The 18,780-nt window shown below is 49.1% G+C and overlaps 1 protein-coding gene across 1 annotated transcript in view; it reads right to left on the reverse strand.

Moving 5' to 3' along the window:
- Positions 1-8,521: 8,521 nt before the first annotated feature.
- Positions 8,522-18,780, reverse strand: part of RET (ret proto-oncogene) — a 57,323-nt gene continuing 47,064 nt past the window's right edge. The window contains exons 16-21 of the mRNA XM_017849004.1: positions 18,532-18,654; positions 16,727-16,797; positions 15,003-15,140; positions 13,837-13,936; positions 12,115-12,262; positions 8,522-10,727 (exon numbers count right to left, since the gene is read on the reverse strand). Coding sequence (XP_017704493.1) covers positions 10,570-10,727; positions 12,115-12,262; positions 13,837-13,936; positions 15,003-15,140; positions 16,727-16,797; positions 18,532-18,654 — 738 coding nt within the window. The 3' untranslated portion in view covers positions 8,522-10,569. The remainder of the gene's footprint in view (positions 10,728-12,114; positions 12,263-13,836; positions 13,937-15,002; positions 15,141-16,726; positions 16,798-18,531; positions 18,655-18,780) is intronic.

The following is an 18,780-nucleotide window of genomic DNA, read 5'->3' on the forward strand; positions in this document are numbered from 1 at the left end:
CGCCGCCGCCGACGCCTCAGCCCCCCACCCCCCGAGCGCGCCGCCGCGCCAGAGCGGCCACTTCCGGCGCGCGCGAGGAAATGAGACCGCCGCGCGCCCGCGGCCCCGCCCAGGAAGCTCCGCTACTGGCAGCTGGGTGCCGATTCATCACCGACGTGTTAAAGTATCTGTGTGTGTGCCTCCAAAAACCGTTTGTGTAGGCAGCAGAATGCCCGAGGCAGGAAACCGCTCCGGCCTGCAGGCGCCACTGCCCGGACTCGTGGACCGCAGCGCTGTCCCGCCCGGGAGCCGATCCTGGGAGCCCGAGCGGGGCTGCGGGGCCTGCGTGGCAGCCGAGCCGAGGACTTCGGGCCCCGGGGCTGTGGAACGTACTTTGGCGCTGGGCCGCCAGCAGCCGTGGGCGCATCACAGCATTTCCCTGGAGGAGTTTCCTGATCTGTTAAAGGAGGGAGTTGAGGCGGACACGCTGGGAAATGGCTTCGAGCTCACACACTGATTTTCGTGAGTGGGAAGAGAAGCCCTTTTCTAGGCGTCTTCCATGCCACTGCGTGTTCCAGGGTCCTCTCCGGGCACTCTGTCTCCCACGCCACCCCGAGCACGGCCTAAGCGGGCGAGCGAAGGCGCGGCGGCGCCGAGAGCCGGCTCTAGTGGGCGCCGGGCGCGTCACCGCGGGCTGGCGGGGGAGGGGACGCTGGGAACCCTCCAGAAAGAGGAGCCGCCACCGAGCAAATTCCCATCTGCCACGCACAGCTGAGCCTCTCCCTCCGCCGCCAGCATTGTTTTCTTTGTCCTCCTAGTCCTACAAACGCTGGGTTTCCTTTCTCATTCATGGACTTGTTTTCTCTCTGGATACGTCTTAGTACTCCTACCCTGTGTCCGCACGTCTGGCACACGCGCGGCGGGCGCTGCCTGAATCCCCGAATCCTCCCAAGCACCTGTGCAGCGGCTACAGCCCTCAGCTAGCGGCGAGCAGACTGAAGCCGCAGGGTCAGGGTTAGTTGCCACATGTTTTAAATTGCTCTTCGAATCTTCCATTAGAATTGTTTTTATTTATCTATTCATCTATTTTTTGATACAGGGTCCCGCTCCGTCGCCCAGGCTGGAGTGCAGTGGAGCCATCACTGCTCACTGCAGCCTCCCCACCTCGGACTCCAGAGATCCTCCCGCCTCAATTTCCCGAGTAGCTGGGACCACAGGTGCATGGGACCACAGGTGCATGCCACCACGCCCGGCTAACTTTTAGGTTTGTTTTTTTTTTTGGTAGAGATGGGGCCTCCCTGTGTTGCCTAGACTAGCCTTGAACTACTGGGTTCAAGCGATCTTCCAGCTTCGGCCTCCCAAAGTGCCGGCATTACAGGCATGAGTCACCCCGCCTGGCAGTTGTTTTTAAACTGAGGTTCTCGCATCAATGGATTTACGTTGTTACTTTTTAATGATTTTTTTAAGTAGCCAAATACTAAATGTATGTAATTTGTGGAGAGAAGATAATGCATGATTCAAATTATGTGGCTGATCATGAGTGATACACTGGGATATAGTTGTAAAATAAGTAGTTCCCCTAGGGAAAATATTAAAGTACAACTGTGTTGGGCTTAATATCAGAAAAAATGTAATTAAAAACATTTCCTCCCAACGACTTCCAATCTGATACTTAAAAAAAAAAAAAATAAAAAAAAAACTATAAAAGTTTCCCATCCCTTTCGGGCCTTTTAAATTTCTACCAAAAGCAAGTGATGCTGGCTGATTCCCCTGCTATAGCAAGTTGTGAATAAATAGCCTTTGCTGGTTTCCACAGTTTTCCTGGTGATCCCATGGTAAGTCTGTACTGCTTGTACCTGAGGTCCCCAGGCTTCCAACCGTTGTGCCACCCAGAGGCCCCTCATGCCTCCATGTTCTCGGCCTATCAAGTGCACCGATGTGGTCAGCACTAGGGCTAACCTCACTCTTCGTGGAGGTCTCTGGCTTATTCTCAGTTTTGTACTCTGGTTGTTATTGATTCTCATTTGTCTGGCATCTCTAGTGGAATCAGGCCATTCTTTTTCATCCCTTTTCACTGTATTTTGTGTTAGTGTTTAGTGTTGTGCTGTCAAAAAGTGCTGCTTGTCATAAGGAAACCATAGGAAAAGACACAGGCATGGGGCTCATAAGCCTCTTATTTGAGCCAGCCTCGCAGCCCATGAGTTAGCAGTTCTCATCACACCGGCCCTACTTGGACAAACTTTGCTGTGGGTTTCCGGTAAAACTGAATGAGGTTCTTCCATCTCACTTTCATGTCCTGAGAGACACAAACATTCCATTTCTTGCCAGCCTCACCACCCAGCATTGATGGTGTTGTCTAAGTTTAAATCTTCTCCTCCTCCAGGAAAAACTCCTGCTTCTTACATATACTCTCTTAACAATTCCAATTCTCATGCCCATCTCTGAAAAGCATTAACTTCACCAAGGTTGATTTGGTGAAGATCTTATTTGGAGAACATCTAACTTGAACAAAATTGCTCATTTGAGAGATACCTTAGAAATGAAAGGCAGGCCGGGCGCGGTGGCTCTTGCCTGTAATTCCAGCACTTTGGGAGGCCGAGACGGGCAGATCACAAGGTCAGGAGATCAAGACCATCCTGGCTAACCCAGTGAAACCCCGTCTCTACTAAAAAATACAAAAAACTAGCCAGGCCAGGTGGCGGGCACCTGTAGTCCCAGCTACTCTGGAGGCTGAGGTAGGAGAATGGCGTGAACCTGGGAGGCGGAGCTTGCAGTGAGCTGAGATCGCACCACTGCACTCCAACCTGGGTGACAGAGTGAGACTCCCTCTCAAAAAACAAACAAACAAAAAAAGAAATGAAAGAGAATAAGATTTCTCAGGCCCAGTGAGCAGCCTTTTTTGATTGGTAGTCAGAGGTCTCCAAATGATATTCTGATTCAAAAGTGCTTCCCTGAAAGACTCTTTGGCTAAAGCTAATGAGCGATTTGGCAAATTTAAGCAGCAACAACCTAGACTCATTTTCCTAGTAAATCCTTCTCCTGCTTGTCATCCATTTGCTTCCCTAATACAGCTCTCCCTCTTCTCCCCCTTATCCTTCTGATCTCTTTCCTTCCACACATCTGTCCACACTTCCCTTCTCTTTCTCTTGTCCAGATCCCTGCCCTTTCACAACAACCCTCCTATGACCCCAGAATGCCAGCTGCCTCTCTGAAGGCCTATCCCTCCATGAGCCCCATATACAGACAACTGTGGAATTTAAACCTTAGACCCAAGCTAAATTAATAACCAAAATTAAGGATTTCCCCAAACCCGGGCAAGATCAGCAACTATTCATAAAATAATTAAAACTACTTTGGCCAGGCACTATGGCTCACACCTGTAATCCCATCATTTTGGAAGGTGAATCAGCAAGGACTGCCTGAGCCTACAAGTTCGAGACCAGCCTGAGCAACATAGTGAGATCTCCACCTCTATGGAAAACAACAACAACAACAAAAACCCAGGCATGGTGGTGTGTGCCTGTAGTCTTAGCTACTCGAGAGGCTCAGATGGGAAGATCACTTGAGCCCAAGAGGTCGAGGCTGCAGTGAGCTGTGATTGCACCACTGCACTCTAGCCTTGGTGGCAGAGCAAGACCCTATCTCAAAAAAAGTGGCTGGGGAAGCATGTGACCCAGTGTTACCTAACCCATATCAACTTGTACACACATTGACCAGAACCTTGCATGCTAAATCCTGAATGGCAAAAGTTGACCAGACTCCCCCAAAAGGGATCCTAGGATCGCACCATCCACAATAAAACTGAGAGTTAACAAAGAGGCTCAAAACAGGGCAAAGTCTTCTAAAAGCCATACCTCAAACATCCCCCCCACAAAAAAAAGGTTAGACCATAATCCAGTGTCATGCAAATAAAAAAAAAAAAAAGAACCTACAGTATGTTTTTTGGGATAGGCTAGAAAATACATTGTACCATTTGGGAGTCTAGAAATTAACCCTTTCATTGCTTGTTTTCAAGGAGCTAAACCTGAAATTGGAGACCTAATCAAAAACAGAAATGAGAATGGGAAATAACCCCTTAACCTGAACTACAACACCTGGCAGACATTTTAAAAGTGCTTTAGAACAAAAATAAGACAGGACTCAAAATTAACTTGTGGCCCTGCCGATCAAACTGCTGGGTGGCCCCTACCCAACCAGTCAGCTACTGACAAGGGCAATTATAGATACTGTAAACAGAAGGGACACTGGGAAAAAAGATTGTTCAATCTTGCAAAACAAAAATCAAGACAAAAAGAAAAATCCCTCACTTCAGATCAATGAGGTGCACTGGGGAAAGGAAAAGCACCAGTATCCTGCAATACCTTTAAACACCTGCCACGCATTAACCATACATACAAATGGTGCGTTGGTTTTCCTAGGATTGCTGTAATGATTTACCACAAACTGGTTGGTGTAAAACTACAAAAACCGTAACATCACCCTTGGTTATTCAGCACTCTAACTGGGGAGTCACTGACTCATTGTTTATGCAAACAGTCAGAGCAATGTTCTCATCTGTGGGAATCCTGTTGTCATAAACTTATCATTAACCCTGGCAGAAGTCATTAGCAATGCCACTTCTTCACTAGATGGGGCACCTATCAGTCTCAACTCATTGGCATGAGTAGTGATGGACAGTCTCATTGCTGTAGATTTCTTGTTGGTTGGTGAAGGCCTCTGCCACTGCCAATACTGCACCTGGACCAGTGAAACAGAAAGGTAGAACAGGCCACAGATCACCTTGAGGCAAAAGCTATTTGGCTTTCTAAGGTTGATCCTCATGGCCTATATGGGATTTGCTCTTTGCCTGCATTGGTCAGCTGAGGTTTGCGTTCTAAGCGTGTCATAGGGACAGTTGCTCTTGTTTCTGTCATAGTGGTCCTGATGTTGTTCCACTGCATCCCATTCTTGTCAAATGAGCACTATGATGCTACAACAACAGAAGGATCAAGATCTCACAGTACAGTTAACCGGAAAGACAACTGAATAATCTCTGAGCAGTGAAGAGCTGGATCTCTAGACTTCCTTGAGTCGGCCAACCTTTTACAAACAAGAAAATGACCAAGAAGGGGTACTGAGAGACTGAACATGCAAACAGACAATGGCCAGACCACATATGGCCAGAGGATTTGGATCAGATTCTCTGCAGAACTAGCCAGGAAGTTAAACCATAGCCTCTGCAACAATTATCCCAGAATGGTTAGAACTTGGTCAGGATCTACAAGCTTCCCTATTTTTTGCCCTCTGAACTAAACAGAGAAAGCCACCTGTGTCCCCCAAACCAATCACATAAGAGGCCCTCCTGGTTAGCTGCCTCCAGCTTCCCCAGGCCAACAAGCCCCAATCACAGCATCCCCGAAGCCTTCTCCTCACTCTCCCCACCTTTTTTACTGTAAGGCTTTCCCACTCCTCTGCCTGCCTTGAGTGTCTGTCTTAAGTGATGCTGGCCCACTCTCTTGCTATAGCAAGTTCAGAACCAATGGCTCCTGTGGGTTCTCATATGGGTAGCCTTTGCTTGTTTCTACAAAGTTAAAGATTATAGGTAATTGTGTGAATATCCCTTTAAAAATAGTGTCCAACCACACTTCCTCTACTTTTTCCAGTGACTATCTTGTGAGACACTAGAGCTCTTCCATCCTTGGTGTCATTCCTATTTTTAGAAATCATTTGCTATGATCTTACTTTTCTTCCCAGACACTGAAGTCCCTCAAACCCTCAGTATGCTCCTTTACCATGGGGTTCTAAGCAATCTAAGAGCTTCAGGCCCTGTGGCCAGAGTCTTTAGGAAAATTCTCAAGCTCTTGAAAACTCCCAGAAGAAAGGCACAAAATACGGAGCAAGGCACACGCCCTAGGGAGAGTGGGTGCTGCCTGGCTCCCTGCAGTCCTCTGACCAAAGTCTCTTGCCCCCAGAGACCCCTTCTTCCATGGGAGAGTACAGAAAAGGATTGATGTGCAGGTGAGAAAATCGAGCAGCCAAGAAACAGGTTGCTCTGATTCTGTTTACATTGACAAAAATACACAAAAACTTGAATGTTTTAAAAGAATTTCATATTTTATTCAAGAAATCGACAGTCTGCATGGTAAATATTGTCTGTGTATGAAATATCAAACTTGTTTCCTTCTTAAACAATGAAAAATGATTTTTTTAAGTTTAGAATTCACTTACCTTGCTTGCCAGCCAGCACATTTTTAGCTTGAACTGCTCAGTGTCATCTGAGAGGATGCAGGTTTATGATCTCTCTTAGTGTGGTAGTCACAGTGGCTGGGGTAGTCTTAGACCACAAGCTCCCTCCATGCTGAACTTCACATTTCTGCAGCCCCCACAGTGAGATGTGCCCCCATAAAGGATCCCCTGCCCGGGGTCTAACTGAGAGATCTCACTTGGCCAGGTCCTGTGATTTAACACCTCAGAGACATCTGCAAAAATACCTGGTCACTTGACACAGCACTCAAATTTGTAGTTGCAAAGATAAAATGTGATTTCTCCAGGGTGTTTAGAGTGTTTGCCTCCTTAACTCCTGGGAGCAGCCTGCCCTAACAGCCCTCAGACGGCCACTACCTGACCTCAGCAGCAGGACACAGTAGTGGCCCCACGCTGAAAAGTTCTCTACACGTAGGTTCTTAAGACCTCAGCTAAGATGATCCTTCCTGAGTCCCAGTTCCCTGAAGAGGTGGGAGACGCTACACAGTTTCGGTCAAGGCTGCTGCTGTGGAGAAGGGACAGGGCCACAGCAGGCAGCCCTGGCAGAGAGGGTGCTTTCTCTGCAGGCGCGCAAGCCTAGGACACGCACCTGGAGCATCTTCATGTGGAAGATGCCAGGGCCCACACACACTGCGGCATGCACCCTGCAGACCCACCTTTCCACCTTTTTCAGGGCCACAAAGGTTAGAATTCCCTAGGACTTCCTAGAACCACCCCCCAGTTGTGAGGACCACTAAACACAGGCGAACCTCAGAGATACTGTTTCAGACCACCCCGGTAAAGCAAAGAAGATTGAAGATCCTAAGTAAGTGAGCCACACAAGTTTCTTGGTTTCCCAGTGCATATAAAAGTTACAATTACACTGTACTGGAGTCTGTTAAGTATGTGACAGCACTATGTCTAAAAAACAATGTACATACCTTGGTTTGAAGATACTTTTATTGCTCAACAGTACTGATAGAGAGACATGAAATGAGTGTGGGTTGTTGGAAGAATGGCCCTGATAGACTCCTGATGATTCAGTGTTGCCAAAAAATTTCAATTTGTGAAAAACGCAATAAAGCAAAGAGCGATAAAACAAGGTGTGCCAGACACTATGTGTAAATGCACCGGAGGCAGGGAGAGGCACTACTAACTACTCCACCTGCCTGCGGGAGAGGCTTTCTTAAAGTTAGAAATTGTGCTTTCCCTTCAAAATTTCTTTTGCATGTGAAGTATTTGTTCAAGCCCTGTTCTCAGGCACATTTCGGCTAGATTTCTGACCACATAAGCTGGCCTTGTGGTGGGAAGAAATCCTTCGTGAAGGTTGGCAGAAAATGTGTTTCTAGGGGAAAATAAAACAGTAAACATACACACTCAGATAGTCCTAATGTAGAGTCTACATTGGGGTGGCTTTTAGTATTAACTTTTCTTGGCATAGATTTCTACTTTCAGAGGTAAAGGCCATAGCAAACAGCTGGCTCTGGAGATTACGTTCACTTCCAGCTCCTGTGGTCCAGGTTGAAGGAGGAAGCCGTGAGCAGACACAGGCACCCATGGCTGGGAGGCGGGGCCTCATGGGCCTGGGGCAGGCACTGGGTCAGGTGTGCAAAGGCCTGTGTGTACACCACCTGGCAAGGCATGCAAAGGCCCACGTGTACACACATGTATGCGTGTGACACAGGCCCTTGCCATCTGATACAATGTAATCACAGATGAGACTGATGTTGACAACAACTCCCATTTGCCCACTGACCCACCAGCTCCATGCCCAGCATGAGAAGCTCAGAGAATTCCTTGGGGAAGACATAAACAGAAGCAGTGAGTGTGTCAGGCTTCATGGTGGTCAGGATAGCATTTTCCCTCACACTTCTAATGGCCTTCCTCAGGACTCGGCATTTTATATTCTCTCACACACTCTAAGGCCAACTTCAAAAGATCAGCAACAAGCAAATTGCTAGAGAACTGTGAAGACCTAAACTCAATGCTGGCTGCTGCTTTGTTCTAGGGATCAACACCTTAAGGAAGGGATTCCTTGAACAGTGGAATTAGCTGAGTTTTTCAGTTTCTATCAATGTGCCTATTCACATGCAAATGTACCAGATAAACCAGCGATATCACGGGAGCCCCTAGTCCTCGACCACTACTGATGCCTCAGTGGTTATCATGATAGAATTCTTTGTGACGTTTTAAATATTTAAAACGATAGATTTCTGATTTTGTAGTTTCCGTACAATATTTAAAACACCAGAAACTACAAAATCAGAAATCTGTTTTCAACTAGAATGTTAAAAAGAAAAAAAAAGGTTACACATTTTACGATACATGATTTTATTTACACAACTGATTTTCTTAGTCACCTTGATTACAAAAAAAGGAACACGGTCTGGTTTAATGACCTTTCATAAATAGATTTTACAAATTTTAATAACTGACAGATTGCTACTTAATACTCAGTAATACTTAATACTTAGTAACTTCTGCATATATGTGTATGAAAATTCCAATAGAGCTAATAAGGATGGGGACTTTTATAACTCAGGAATAGACAATTAGGTTATTGGTCAAGGATAAATTCCCCATCACTGGGTCAGCTGTTTAGACCTGGAGTTGTTACCCTCCTGAGAACAAACCTGTTGCAGCAATTCACACTTACTGTGTAGGCATTTTTAATAATTTGAGAGAGTTTATTCTTATTTCTGCATTTAGTAGGCTATCATTAAGCATATCTGAAAACCAAGTTTACCATGTCTATAGATATTTGTAAAAGAACTTATCACAGTGTATCTGAAGAACAGCCCAAATTAGAGCCAGGTTAGGTGTCCAACAAGCATTTTTCAAACTCTCCCTCTGGGTGTGTGCACACACACCATAACGCTCTATTACACATGCATCCAAGCCTTGGCCTCACAAAATGCCATAATTTTGCTGTTTTTGTGAAATGCATATATAAAATACAGTATTTGAATGAGACTATTTTAAGTCCCATCAGTGCTTTTAGTCTGAAGAGCAGGCAGTGTTTTGGTAATCCGACTCTTTCTGCAAAGTTACAGTGCTGACGACACAGCCAGGAGAGCTGCTGGGACTTCCCAGAAGCTGCCCCCACAAGACTGGAGGAGCGTTGTGCGTCTATGACCACAAACAAGCAATGAAGAAAGAAGCTTATGAGTCATGGTCAGAATCTAATAAACAGACATGTCTTGTAGCAGCATTAAATTACAAACACAGGAAGAACTGATCCATGGGCCTTTCACACAGGCTCTATAAGAGCCAAATACCATCTTTTTCACATCAGAATTGTAATCAGAGGTGTAGTAATCCTTTGTCATTGTCATTGCTACTTCTAACACAGCTAGTTAGCCTGCCCCTTTATGAGTAAGTTGATAAGATTCAAATTAAAGTGAGTACAAGCCCTATCTGCTCCTAACAGGTCAGAGGAGCCACTGCTTTTGCCTCTACTTGGCTATGGGGTGTGCTGCAGGCTGGTGGCAGGTGGGATTCACAGCAGCAAAGCCTTTGCTGTCAGCAGTCCTGGGACTCCAGCAGCCCCCTTTCTTCACACTGTTCTCATCAGGGGTAGTGGTTGCTTGGTGCCGAACATATGAGGATGATGTGGTGGGCCCGGGGGACAAATGTGTCTTGTGAGCCCTCTTCCCTGATACCACCATCCACACAGCAAAGATGGCATCAAATCTCTCCATTGTGCTAAATCTAGGAATCATCTTAATCATAATGAAAACCAAATGTCTTCCGAAGAAAAGGTTGCATGATTAAAAAAAATCATTCTCAAGATCTCGAATGCTGGGCCCAGGCCCATCCTCGGGTCCCCTCTGCCCCTCCAGCCCTGGAGGGGCATTGACACTACCCCCAGGCCCTCCCAGGCTCTCATTCTGAACAAGGACAAGTCATCTGGGCCAGCATTTTTCCTATTGCCTTTTGTGTGTGTGTGCTTCATGTTTAAACTTTTTTGCCTTGTTTGGCGGCAACCAGAAAAATCCAACAGTTCAGGTCCAATTTCATACACCAGGTAGTAAGCAGTGGACCCACACATGTGAACACAGAACGTTGGCGGTCACTGATGGACACAGACCAATACCAGGCGCTGCTGGGCACTGAAGAGAAAGGAATGCTTAACCACTAAGACTCAGAGCTCTTATCCGGTGTGGCATGTCTGCTAGGAGGGAAAATCACCGGCTATCGGAAGTAAAACCACCTTGGAAGTTAAAACAAACTACCAAAAACGAGTCTGCCGCCTGGGAACTGAACATGGCTTGGCCAATGTGACGTTCACAAAGAAAGGGCCGGTAGACTTTCCATTCTCAGCATGTTTCTTCCCCTTGTGAGTTCATTACCTTTCACAAAGAAATGTTAACTATCAAACGTGTCCATTAATTTTGCCGCTGAGGGTGAAAGCATCCAGTTAGCATATACACTATCATTTGCATATCTTGGAAACCCAGTGTTAGTGCCATCAGCTCTCGTGAGTGGTACAGGACTCTCTCCAGGCCAGTTCGGGTCTGACATGCCTAAAAATGAAAACAGATCATTTGTTCTGCACTGAAGAACCAAAACTTCAAGTGCAGACAGTAAGGCCTTGGCAAAACTCCCTTTGATGTTCAAACCAAACTCACGGTTTCTGTGCCAATTATATTAATGGTTTTGTGCTTCAGGTTTCCAAAAACACTGTTATCGTTAAGGGAAATATCACGTGCTCTCTTGGTAAATGTAACTTAATAGACACTACCAATTTTGACTTTTATGAGCTTGAGACTCTCAAATCTGATGTATATTTGTCAAACTGCTTAACTTTTTCTAAGGCAGTGTAGGGCAACAGCACACTGCTACACTCAATGGCTTACTGCAGCGGGAACGTTCTATAAAACGTTCTCTAACATAAAGGAGGCACTCGTCTGTTGTCTTGAGCCTACAACGGAGAAGAGGACCTTCCAAATCGAGGGCGCACGCGGGCCAGCCTCATAGCATCGTCAGCACAAATGGAGTGTGGCACTAGACACAAAGCCAGTGAGGAGTCAGTGAGTCAGGAGGCATGCAAAAGGAACCGTCTCAGCTTGAAAAAATGCTTGAAACTCCAAGATTTCAAACAACCAATGATGAAGTTAGGAAACAGAAAAAAATTTCAAGTATTTAATTGAAGACAAAAGAAGGAGTTTTGGCAAGAACCATATTTACTGTCCATTGCAAGACCACAGCACCACAGACTATGTTCTTTCAAAAAGCAACTGCTCCGGCTTTAGCACTGACTTCATAAGTGACAACTGTCCTGAAGGTGGGTAAGGCAAAGGATGTGAAAACAGCAGTGGGGGTGTGTCCTCCCAGGGCCGGCCAGCTCCTGCAATCTCACTGCCCCGGATGGAGGACATGCAACTGGGACTGGGGCTGAGGCTTGGCCAGTGGCCGCTTGCCAGTCCCAGGTGGCCTCTGAGAGGCACCCGTCTGCCCAGGAGGGGTCTGGGGGAACCTGGCTGTGTTCCCAATGCAGGGTGGGTGCTGCTGGCAGCTCCTTTCTCAACTGAATACCTCCCCAGATTTGTAAATTTATCCACGTAGTTAAAGTAGAAGTACTATGACTTGATTCCCACCCTAGAAATGCCTTATTCAGCCTGTTCTTGGTCTCCCCTGAGAGTTCTGCCCTGATCTGTTTTTTCCTCTACCATCCTAAGTTGCTGGGCGATGTGGTAATTACACTTATTTTCACATCCTTTTAGAAAACATAGTTGCAAAATGCCTAAATGTAAACTGGATGCAAAGTCAGACATTTACAAATAAAAAGGTTCAGAGCAAGACTTTGGTTTTGTTCAGACCAGAAATATTTTTAAAAAGCATCACAGAGAGGAAGGATAGTGCAGAGGGGACAGCGGTGCTAGAATCTAGTAAATGCATGGGAAATTCTACCATAGAGTTTGTTTTCAATCCATGTGGAAGGGAGGGCTCGAGGGAGGGGGGCATTATTACAGTCCACCAGGGGTGTCTCCTCCTCTGAGAGGCCGTCGTCATAAAGCAGGGAGTCGGACGGAGTGGACGCCGCAAGGTCCAAGTAGTCCTGGAAGAGAGAGATGGCCGGTCACTCCACGCCATGCGCCACGACTAGACACAACTCAGGTCCCCCGCCGCCCTCAGGGCAGAGGCTCTGGCTGTGTCTCCACCTCACACCAATCTCCTGGCCTCTCCGAGACCAGGGCCAGGCTGCGCTAAGCTCCCAGGACTCCTGGCTAGCCTGGTCCTGCTCTGAGGTCCCCCTGGGTGTTGTCTATTCTGTCTCTTCCCCTGGAAAGTCACCTCCCTGGGGACAGAAATGTGCTCCCTCAGGGTCCTATCTCCAGGGCCTGGAGGGCAGCCCTGGGGGATGCCTCATTCAGCCGCCCCGGCCCAACTCGGAGACGGGTGGCAGGGAACCGGCCCGCTGACAAACCCTTGGGCTCTGGGGGAGCCCACTGCAGCCACATGCCAGGATGCAGCCCCAGCCTGCAGGATGTTTTCCAGCTTTCCCCAAGGATCCCTGTCATCTAGAACATCACATCAGGGCTAAGACTTCTGAAATCTGACAGTGCTGTCAGGGTGCACATGACCCTGCTACAGGCACAGGCTCCCCAGCACGAGGGGCCACTTGCATCTACTCCTTTCAATGCCCAGCTTGAATGTGCACAGAGGGGCCCAGTGTTTTCCTGGCTGTTTCTCAGCACTGTTCTAGGAAGGCCAGCACCAGTGATCACTTCTGTTTAGAACCACCCTGCATTTTCAGGACTTGGCGTTTTCATCCAAGCGAGACAGTGATGTGAAGCGTTCCTACGGGGTCCTAGGTCCTGCATCCTGCTATCCAAGTCTGAAGAAGTGACAATTCAGTAAATGTGCCAATGTTAAGACAAGGTCTGTGTGTAAACCCCGTGAGGACAGGGCTGTGCTGGTCTTGTTTATTTGGATTCCCAGCCTCTGAGACACAGTACGGGTCCTAGCAGCTGCCTGATGAAACTGGTTGAAAATGTGTAGAACTCACAAACTGTACTTCCAGGCATGCGGGCTAACTCTGGTCACCCCCCAATAAGCTTTGTTTTGCCTACATTTGGCTCTGGGAAATTTAAATGAATTGTTAACAATAAAAACTGGGAGACAACATAAACCTCGTAAAATTCAGAAGACCCGGTCCATTCCTGGCTCCTTTCTCTGCAGGCCACAAGTACTCCAGCAAGGAACCTTTTGGAGGGGCCTGGCTGTTTGCCACAGTCTCCACTGCTCCTTACTCACTGCCCTCCCCCAACCGGGCTCCCCTCTGGGCATCTGAATTTTGGGCACTTGCTTCAACTCGAGTTTCTCATTTTCCATTATGGAAAACAATTTTTTTGGCTTTGGAATATTTTCCTCCCATGCCTGTCTGTAGAGAGCTCTTCCTAAATGTCAAGAATCTTGGTTTCTTCATGACTTGAAAAGAAGCCCAAGCAGCCTGGCCTGAGAAGGGTTCAGTCTGCTGTCTGCACGCAGGGGAGAGCATGACTGTCTCTCTCTGCACAATCCCACTGTGGCCTCACACTGGGAACTCTGAGGGCTAAAACCACTGCCTGGGGTGAGGCTGGAGTCTCCCATGCCACTTTCAGCTTGTGGGAAATGGCCCCAGGCACTCACTCTGCTCTTAACCATCATCTTCTCCAGGTCTTTGCTGATGTCCGCAAACACCGGCCTTTTGTCTGGCTCCTGCTTCCAGCACTGCAGCATCAGGCGGTACCTGGTGGGAAGAGCAGACAGGCCAATGTGACCCAAGCAAGGCCAGGTCTCGGAAGGACAGCCCACCACAGTCACTGCACCCTGCCCTGCACCCTGGGCCCAGTGTGCTCTGTCTCCAACCCCAAAGCTATTTCTGCATCGCTGACATCTCCTCTGAGCCTTGCTGGGACTGGGGCAGGGCCTATCTGCAGGATCTCAGCCTGTGGGCCACTGTGCTCAGTCTCCCAGAGCTGTGGTCCAGAATCCTATAGGCTTCCCTTCCCTCCAAGGGAGATTCATTTTTACTTCCCTTGCAAAGACACTGGTAAACAGCTCACTGGATATTATGCCTGCTCTGGCAGCTAAGTGATAAGTGCCAGTCCTTAAAACTCTCAAGAAGGATGAATTGACTGAGGGCTTTTAATTGTGGAGACAGACAAACAAGAACCTTTGGCAATCACACATCTGTCCTGCACCATCCTTGCTTGCCTGGGTGCCCAGGCAGACCGCAGTGCTCCAACTGGCCACCAGCTGGGGGCCCAGGGAGGCGGTGCCTGGCTTCTTGGCCCAGGATGCCTCCTCCACGCCCCACTCTATGGAATGCATGGACCAAGCATCTCTGCCTCTGGGCAGCCCTTTCTCATCTGTTTTTGGCCTGGTTTCTAAGACCATCTCTCCCGAGAGTGTAAAGGCTTCAACCTCTCAGGTTGCAGCCCAGGCTGCCCCTGCCTGGCTCTGCACCTCCACTCAGGCACTCCTTAACACGTGCCCCCTGGGCCATTTGGAATTACCAGCTCCTCCCCAAGTGTCGTGCTGGGACAGCTCTCAGCCCTCGAGCTTGTATTGCACCAGTCCCTGCTCTCGCTCATTTTTATAAGACCCCCTAGCAAGCCCACCAGCCCTCAGCAGGGTAGGACTCCCAGCATCTACGGCAACACCCAAGGATGGCTCTCTAACCTCTGCCCTGCCCATTCCCCACCCCCAACTTCTCCTGGTTTCTCCTGGGGCTGCTCTGGATGGGGAGGGAATGCACACAGGTGTCCCCTCCCTTCCCAAGTGAGGCTGCGCCAAAGCCGGTCCCCGCTCACATCTCCTCGCTGCAGTTGTCTGGCCTCTCCATCCGGTGGCCGGTCTTCAGAAGGTTGAAGAGCCGCTCAGGAGGAATCCCAGGATAGGGGTTGCCCCCTAGGGTCACGATCTCCCACAGCAGGACACCGAAAGACCATCTGCAGAGAGTGAGGGGACCAGTGAGTGGCTCCACCTGGCCCTCATGGTACCCTCCGGGGGGCCCAGATGTCCATCCCCACCGCCAAGCACCTGCTGACCCTGTCGGCCCCAAGCACAGATGCTCACAGATGTCAGCCTGGGTCTGGTTGCTCAGATGGATGTAGTATGAAGGTGCGGAAGGGCTGCCTGCCTGCCTGGCCCCTACTCCATGAAGCTGAAGTCCCTGCCCAAGCCACTCCCATCGGAGCAGCCACACCCACAAGGGGCACATGAGGTCTGGCACTTAAAGGGGTGAGAATGCAGACCACCAGACTCAGAGTGCCTTGTATAGTTCTTTCACCGTTTCTATGTGTTTGGAAAATTTCATAAAATCTTAGAAGGAAAAAAGCTATAGAAAAACATTTTAACTGTGAAGGAAAACTTGCTGTGCAATGGGAACCATATCATATCACAAAACAGCATCGCATGAGCCCATTTAGGGCAATAAAAAGCATACATGTGCACACCACAGAGCACACCAGAGGGCAGCCAGAGGTCACTGTGTGGTGTGGTCCAGTGACATTCAGTCTCTGCTTTATGCTTTTCTCTGCCTTTTCCAACTAGCCTACACTCAGCTTATGTAATTGGGAAGCTGTTGTCCAAATGGTTGCTCACAGCCCACAGTATTTAAGATGCACGTGTTGGCCGGGTGTGGTGGCTCACGCCTGTAATCCCAACACTTTGGGAGGCTGAGGTGGGTGGATCATTTGAGGTCAGGATTCGAGACCAGCATGACCAACATGGTGAAACCCCGTCCCTACTAAAAAATACAAAAAAATGAGCCAGGAGAGGTGGCACATGCCTGTAATCCCAGCTACTCAGGAGGCTGAGGCATAGGAATCGCTTGAACTCAGGAGGTGGAGGTTGCAGTGAGCCAGTATTGTGCCACTGCACTCCAACCTGGGTGACAGAGTGAGACCCTATCCTCCCACCAAAAAAAAAAAAAAAAAAGAGAGATGCACATCACACCTCTGCTGACTGTAGAACACTTTAGAGGCAAGAATCCTGTGTTTTGAAAGCCATCAGCTCTTGTCATTGGACCTGAATAATGAATTTTTGGCTTTCACGTTTGAGCAGTTTGGGGCACACCAATCTATAAACTCACACAAGGCCATCTTCAGGTGGAGTCCCCAAGCTCCACTTGTGGGTGAGGGCAAGTCACTGGGCGCTCTGCCTGAGCCCAAAGCCCTACTCAGGACCACAGGAGGGTAACTGCTGGGCTGGGCCTATGAGTCACCAAGAGGCCCAGAGGGAGGCATGGGGCTGGCAAGGGCGGGGGAGGCTGGGTTACCGGCCACCTGCTCTGCTCTCATGCTCCACTGGAGCTTTCAGAACTGCAGCCCGGCCTGGCCCAGCCATTCGCCTCATGAATACATCATGAAGTGCCCTCAGTGAGGGGGTCATTGTGGAGGGCTGACACTGCAGACAGGTGCTCAGGGCCAGTGCAATTCCCTGGCCAAACTGCATGGATGGGCATCATGGCCCGACTACACGTATAAGGGTGTTTCTGTAACCCCCACCCCAAGAGAGCAACACCCACACTTACACATCACTTTGGGTGGTGTAGATATGATCAAAAAGGGACTCAATTGCCATCCATTTAACTGGAATCCGACCCTAAGAGGGGATGGAAGAAAGACATTTAAGTTACTCTGACGCCTAGGAAGGAGGGGTGAAGGAAAAGGCCAGGCCCTATCCCTGAGCTTTCAGCAGCCAGAGTGCTGTAGACACTCCTGGGCACAGAGCTGGCCACACACAGCTTTGAAGGGGCCAGAGCTCCAGCCTGAACCTCCTGGGGATTGCTGAGATGCTGGCGGGAGTCAGCTGCCCGCCCACAGCCACACAGGGCCAGTTTGTCACATGACACAGGCCTGCTGGTGGTGTAGAGCAGTGCTTCCCTATGCATGGGCCTGGAACTCCTCCAGCAAGATCTCTCCTAGGGTTCTGAGGGCCAATGTATTTGGGAAACCAACATCTAGCATTTCCATGTTGGGCACTTTGCCAGCAGCTACCACACTGAAGGAGCCTTGAGGGAAGGGATTTGTCTGTGTGCCTTCAGGGAGGCTGTTTTTTCTCTCTTACTGTATTGCAGGATGCTTTTAGTATCTCTGAATGAGTGCCCCCAGCCTCCTACATCCCTCATCATGCTGGGGTCTGACCTAACAAATCCTTTCCAGGGTAACTTGAGAAACAGCTTCTCCACAGACAAGCCTGAAGGTGCAAGTCCATTTTTAAAATGTGTGCCTTAGGTTGTATCACAACATTACTGTCACTTCTTTTACTTAAACACATTAGGGATTTATGTCCTTAGTGCACTGTGGCTGTCTTGGTAGCAGTCTGTGACAGTGCAGCCTGCACACCTTGTGCAGGAATGCCTTCAGCTTCTCTCCCTGGAGGACCAGTACATCAACAGGAAGGCTGTGTCCACACATACCACAGAGCCCGGGCCAACCCCTACCCCTTCCCCTGCAGCAGTTCTGAGATCTGCTGTCACAAGGGAAACCCCAGAAGAAACTGAACAGCTCACAACCCCTGGCAACACAAATGACTTTTCCAGACCCCTCAGAGCAAAGCTGAATCACAGGAAGTTGCCTTTTGTGTGTTGTGTGTGTGTTTTCTTCTTCTTTTTTGAGCAGGGTCTGCTCTGAACGTCTGGGTAGCATGGCCTTTGAGTAGCCCCCTGAACTCCACCTGCCTGGGCTGCCACTGGGAGGCTGCAGGAGAGGGGCTGACGTGGGCAGAAAAACTAAGAAGTCCAAGGCAGTTGTCCTGGGACTAGGACCACGGTAGGGAACCAGGTGTCCTCAAGGGTGCCCACTGCCTGTTTCATAGCCTTGGACAAAGCTGGGCTGCGTTTCTGGAACCTGTCCAGGGGGTTCCTATGCCTCTAAACTCACCTAGCCCAGCATCCAAGGCCCTTGTGCAGGAGAAGCCTCACTTGTAAAGCAATACATTTCTTTCTGCAAAGAATGACGATCCTGCTAATTTCATCCCACCCTTCTTTGAGGAAAGAGCTAAGGTCACATCAGAACGGTGACCTTTATTCTGCAGAAGAGGACTGTTAGTTCCGCAGCATGAGGTGGCCTCTGAAAAGTGTGGCAAGGGCCTCAGTCAGTGCTGCAGGGGAGGGGTGCCCTCGAGGCCCTGGAGGAGAAGGACATGCCAGAGGCTGAGCGGAGTTCTAACTGGGTCCTTGGGGACCCAGGGTCAGAAAGATTTGGGGTGAGGGCTATAAAAAACTTAGAGTTCCACAAATCTTCGGTATCTTTCCTAGGTGTCCCAAGGGCACTGCCCGCCCTGTGGTGCAGCTGGGATCTCCGGGAGCCCCGCCTCACCCCCAGGACTGGGCACCTTGCTCCTCTTCACGTAGGAATCCTCTTCATAAACATCTCGGGACAGGCCGAAATCCGAAATCTTCATCTTCCGCCCCTCAGCTACCAGGATGTTTCTGGCTGCCAAGTCCCGATGAACGAGCTGCGAGGAAAAACAGCACAAATCCTCAGGCCATGGCCCGGCGACAGCAGTCACTGGCTCAGCCTGGTTTGACCAGCAGAGGGGTAGGGTGTGGCCCGGGTAGTGGCCTGGTGAGACCTGGGCCGG

This window comes from Rhinopithecus bieti, unplaced genomic scaffold (genome assembly GCF_001698545.2).
Source record: "Rhinopithecus bieti isolate Rb0 unplaced genomic scaffold, ASM169854v2 scaffold_32096, whole genome shotgun sequence".
NCBI classification, from domain to species: Eukaryota; Metazoa; Chordata; class Mammalia; order Primates; family Cercopithecidae; genus Rhinopithecus; species Rhinopithecus bieti.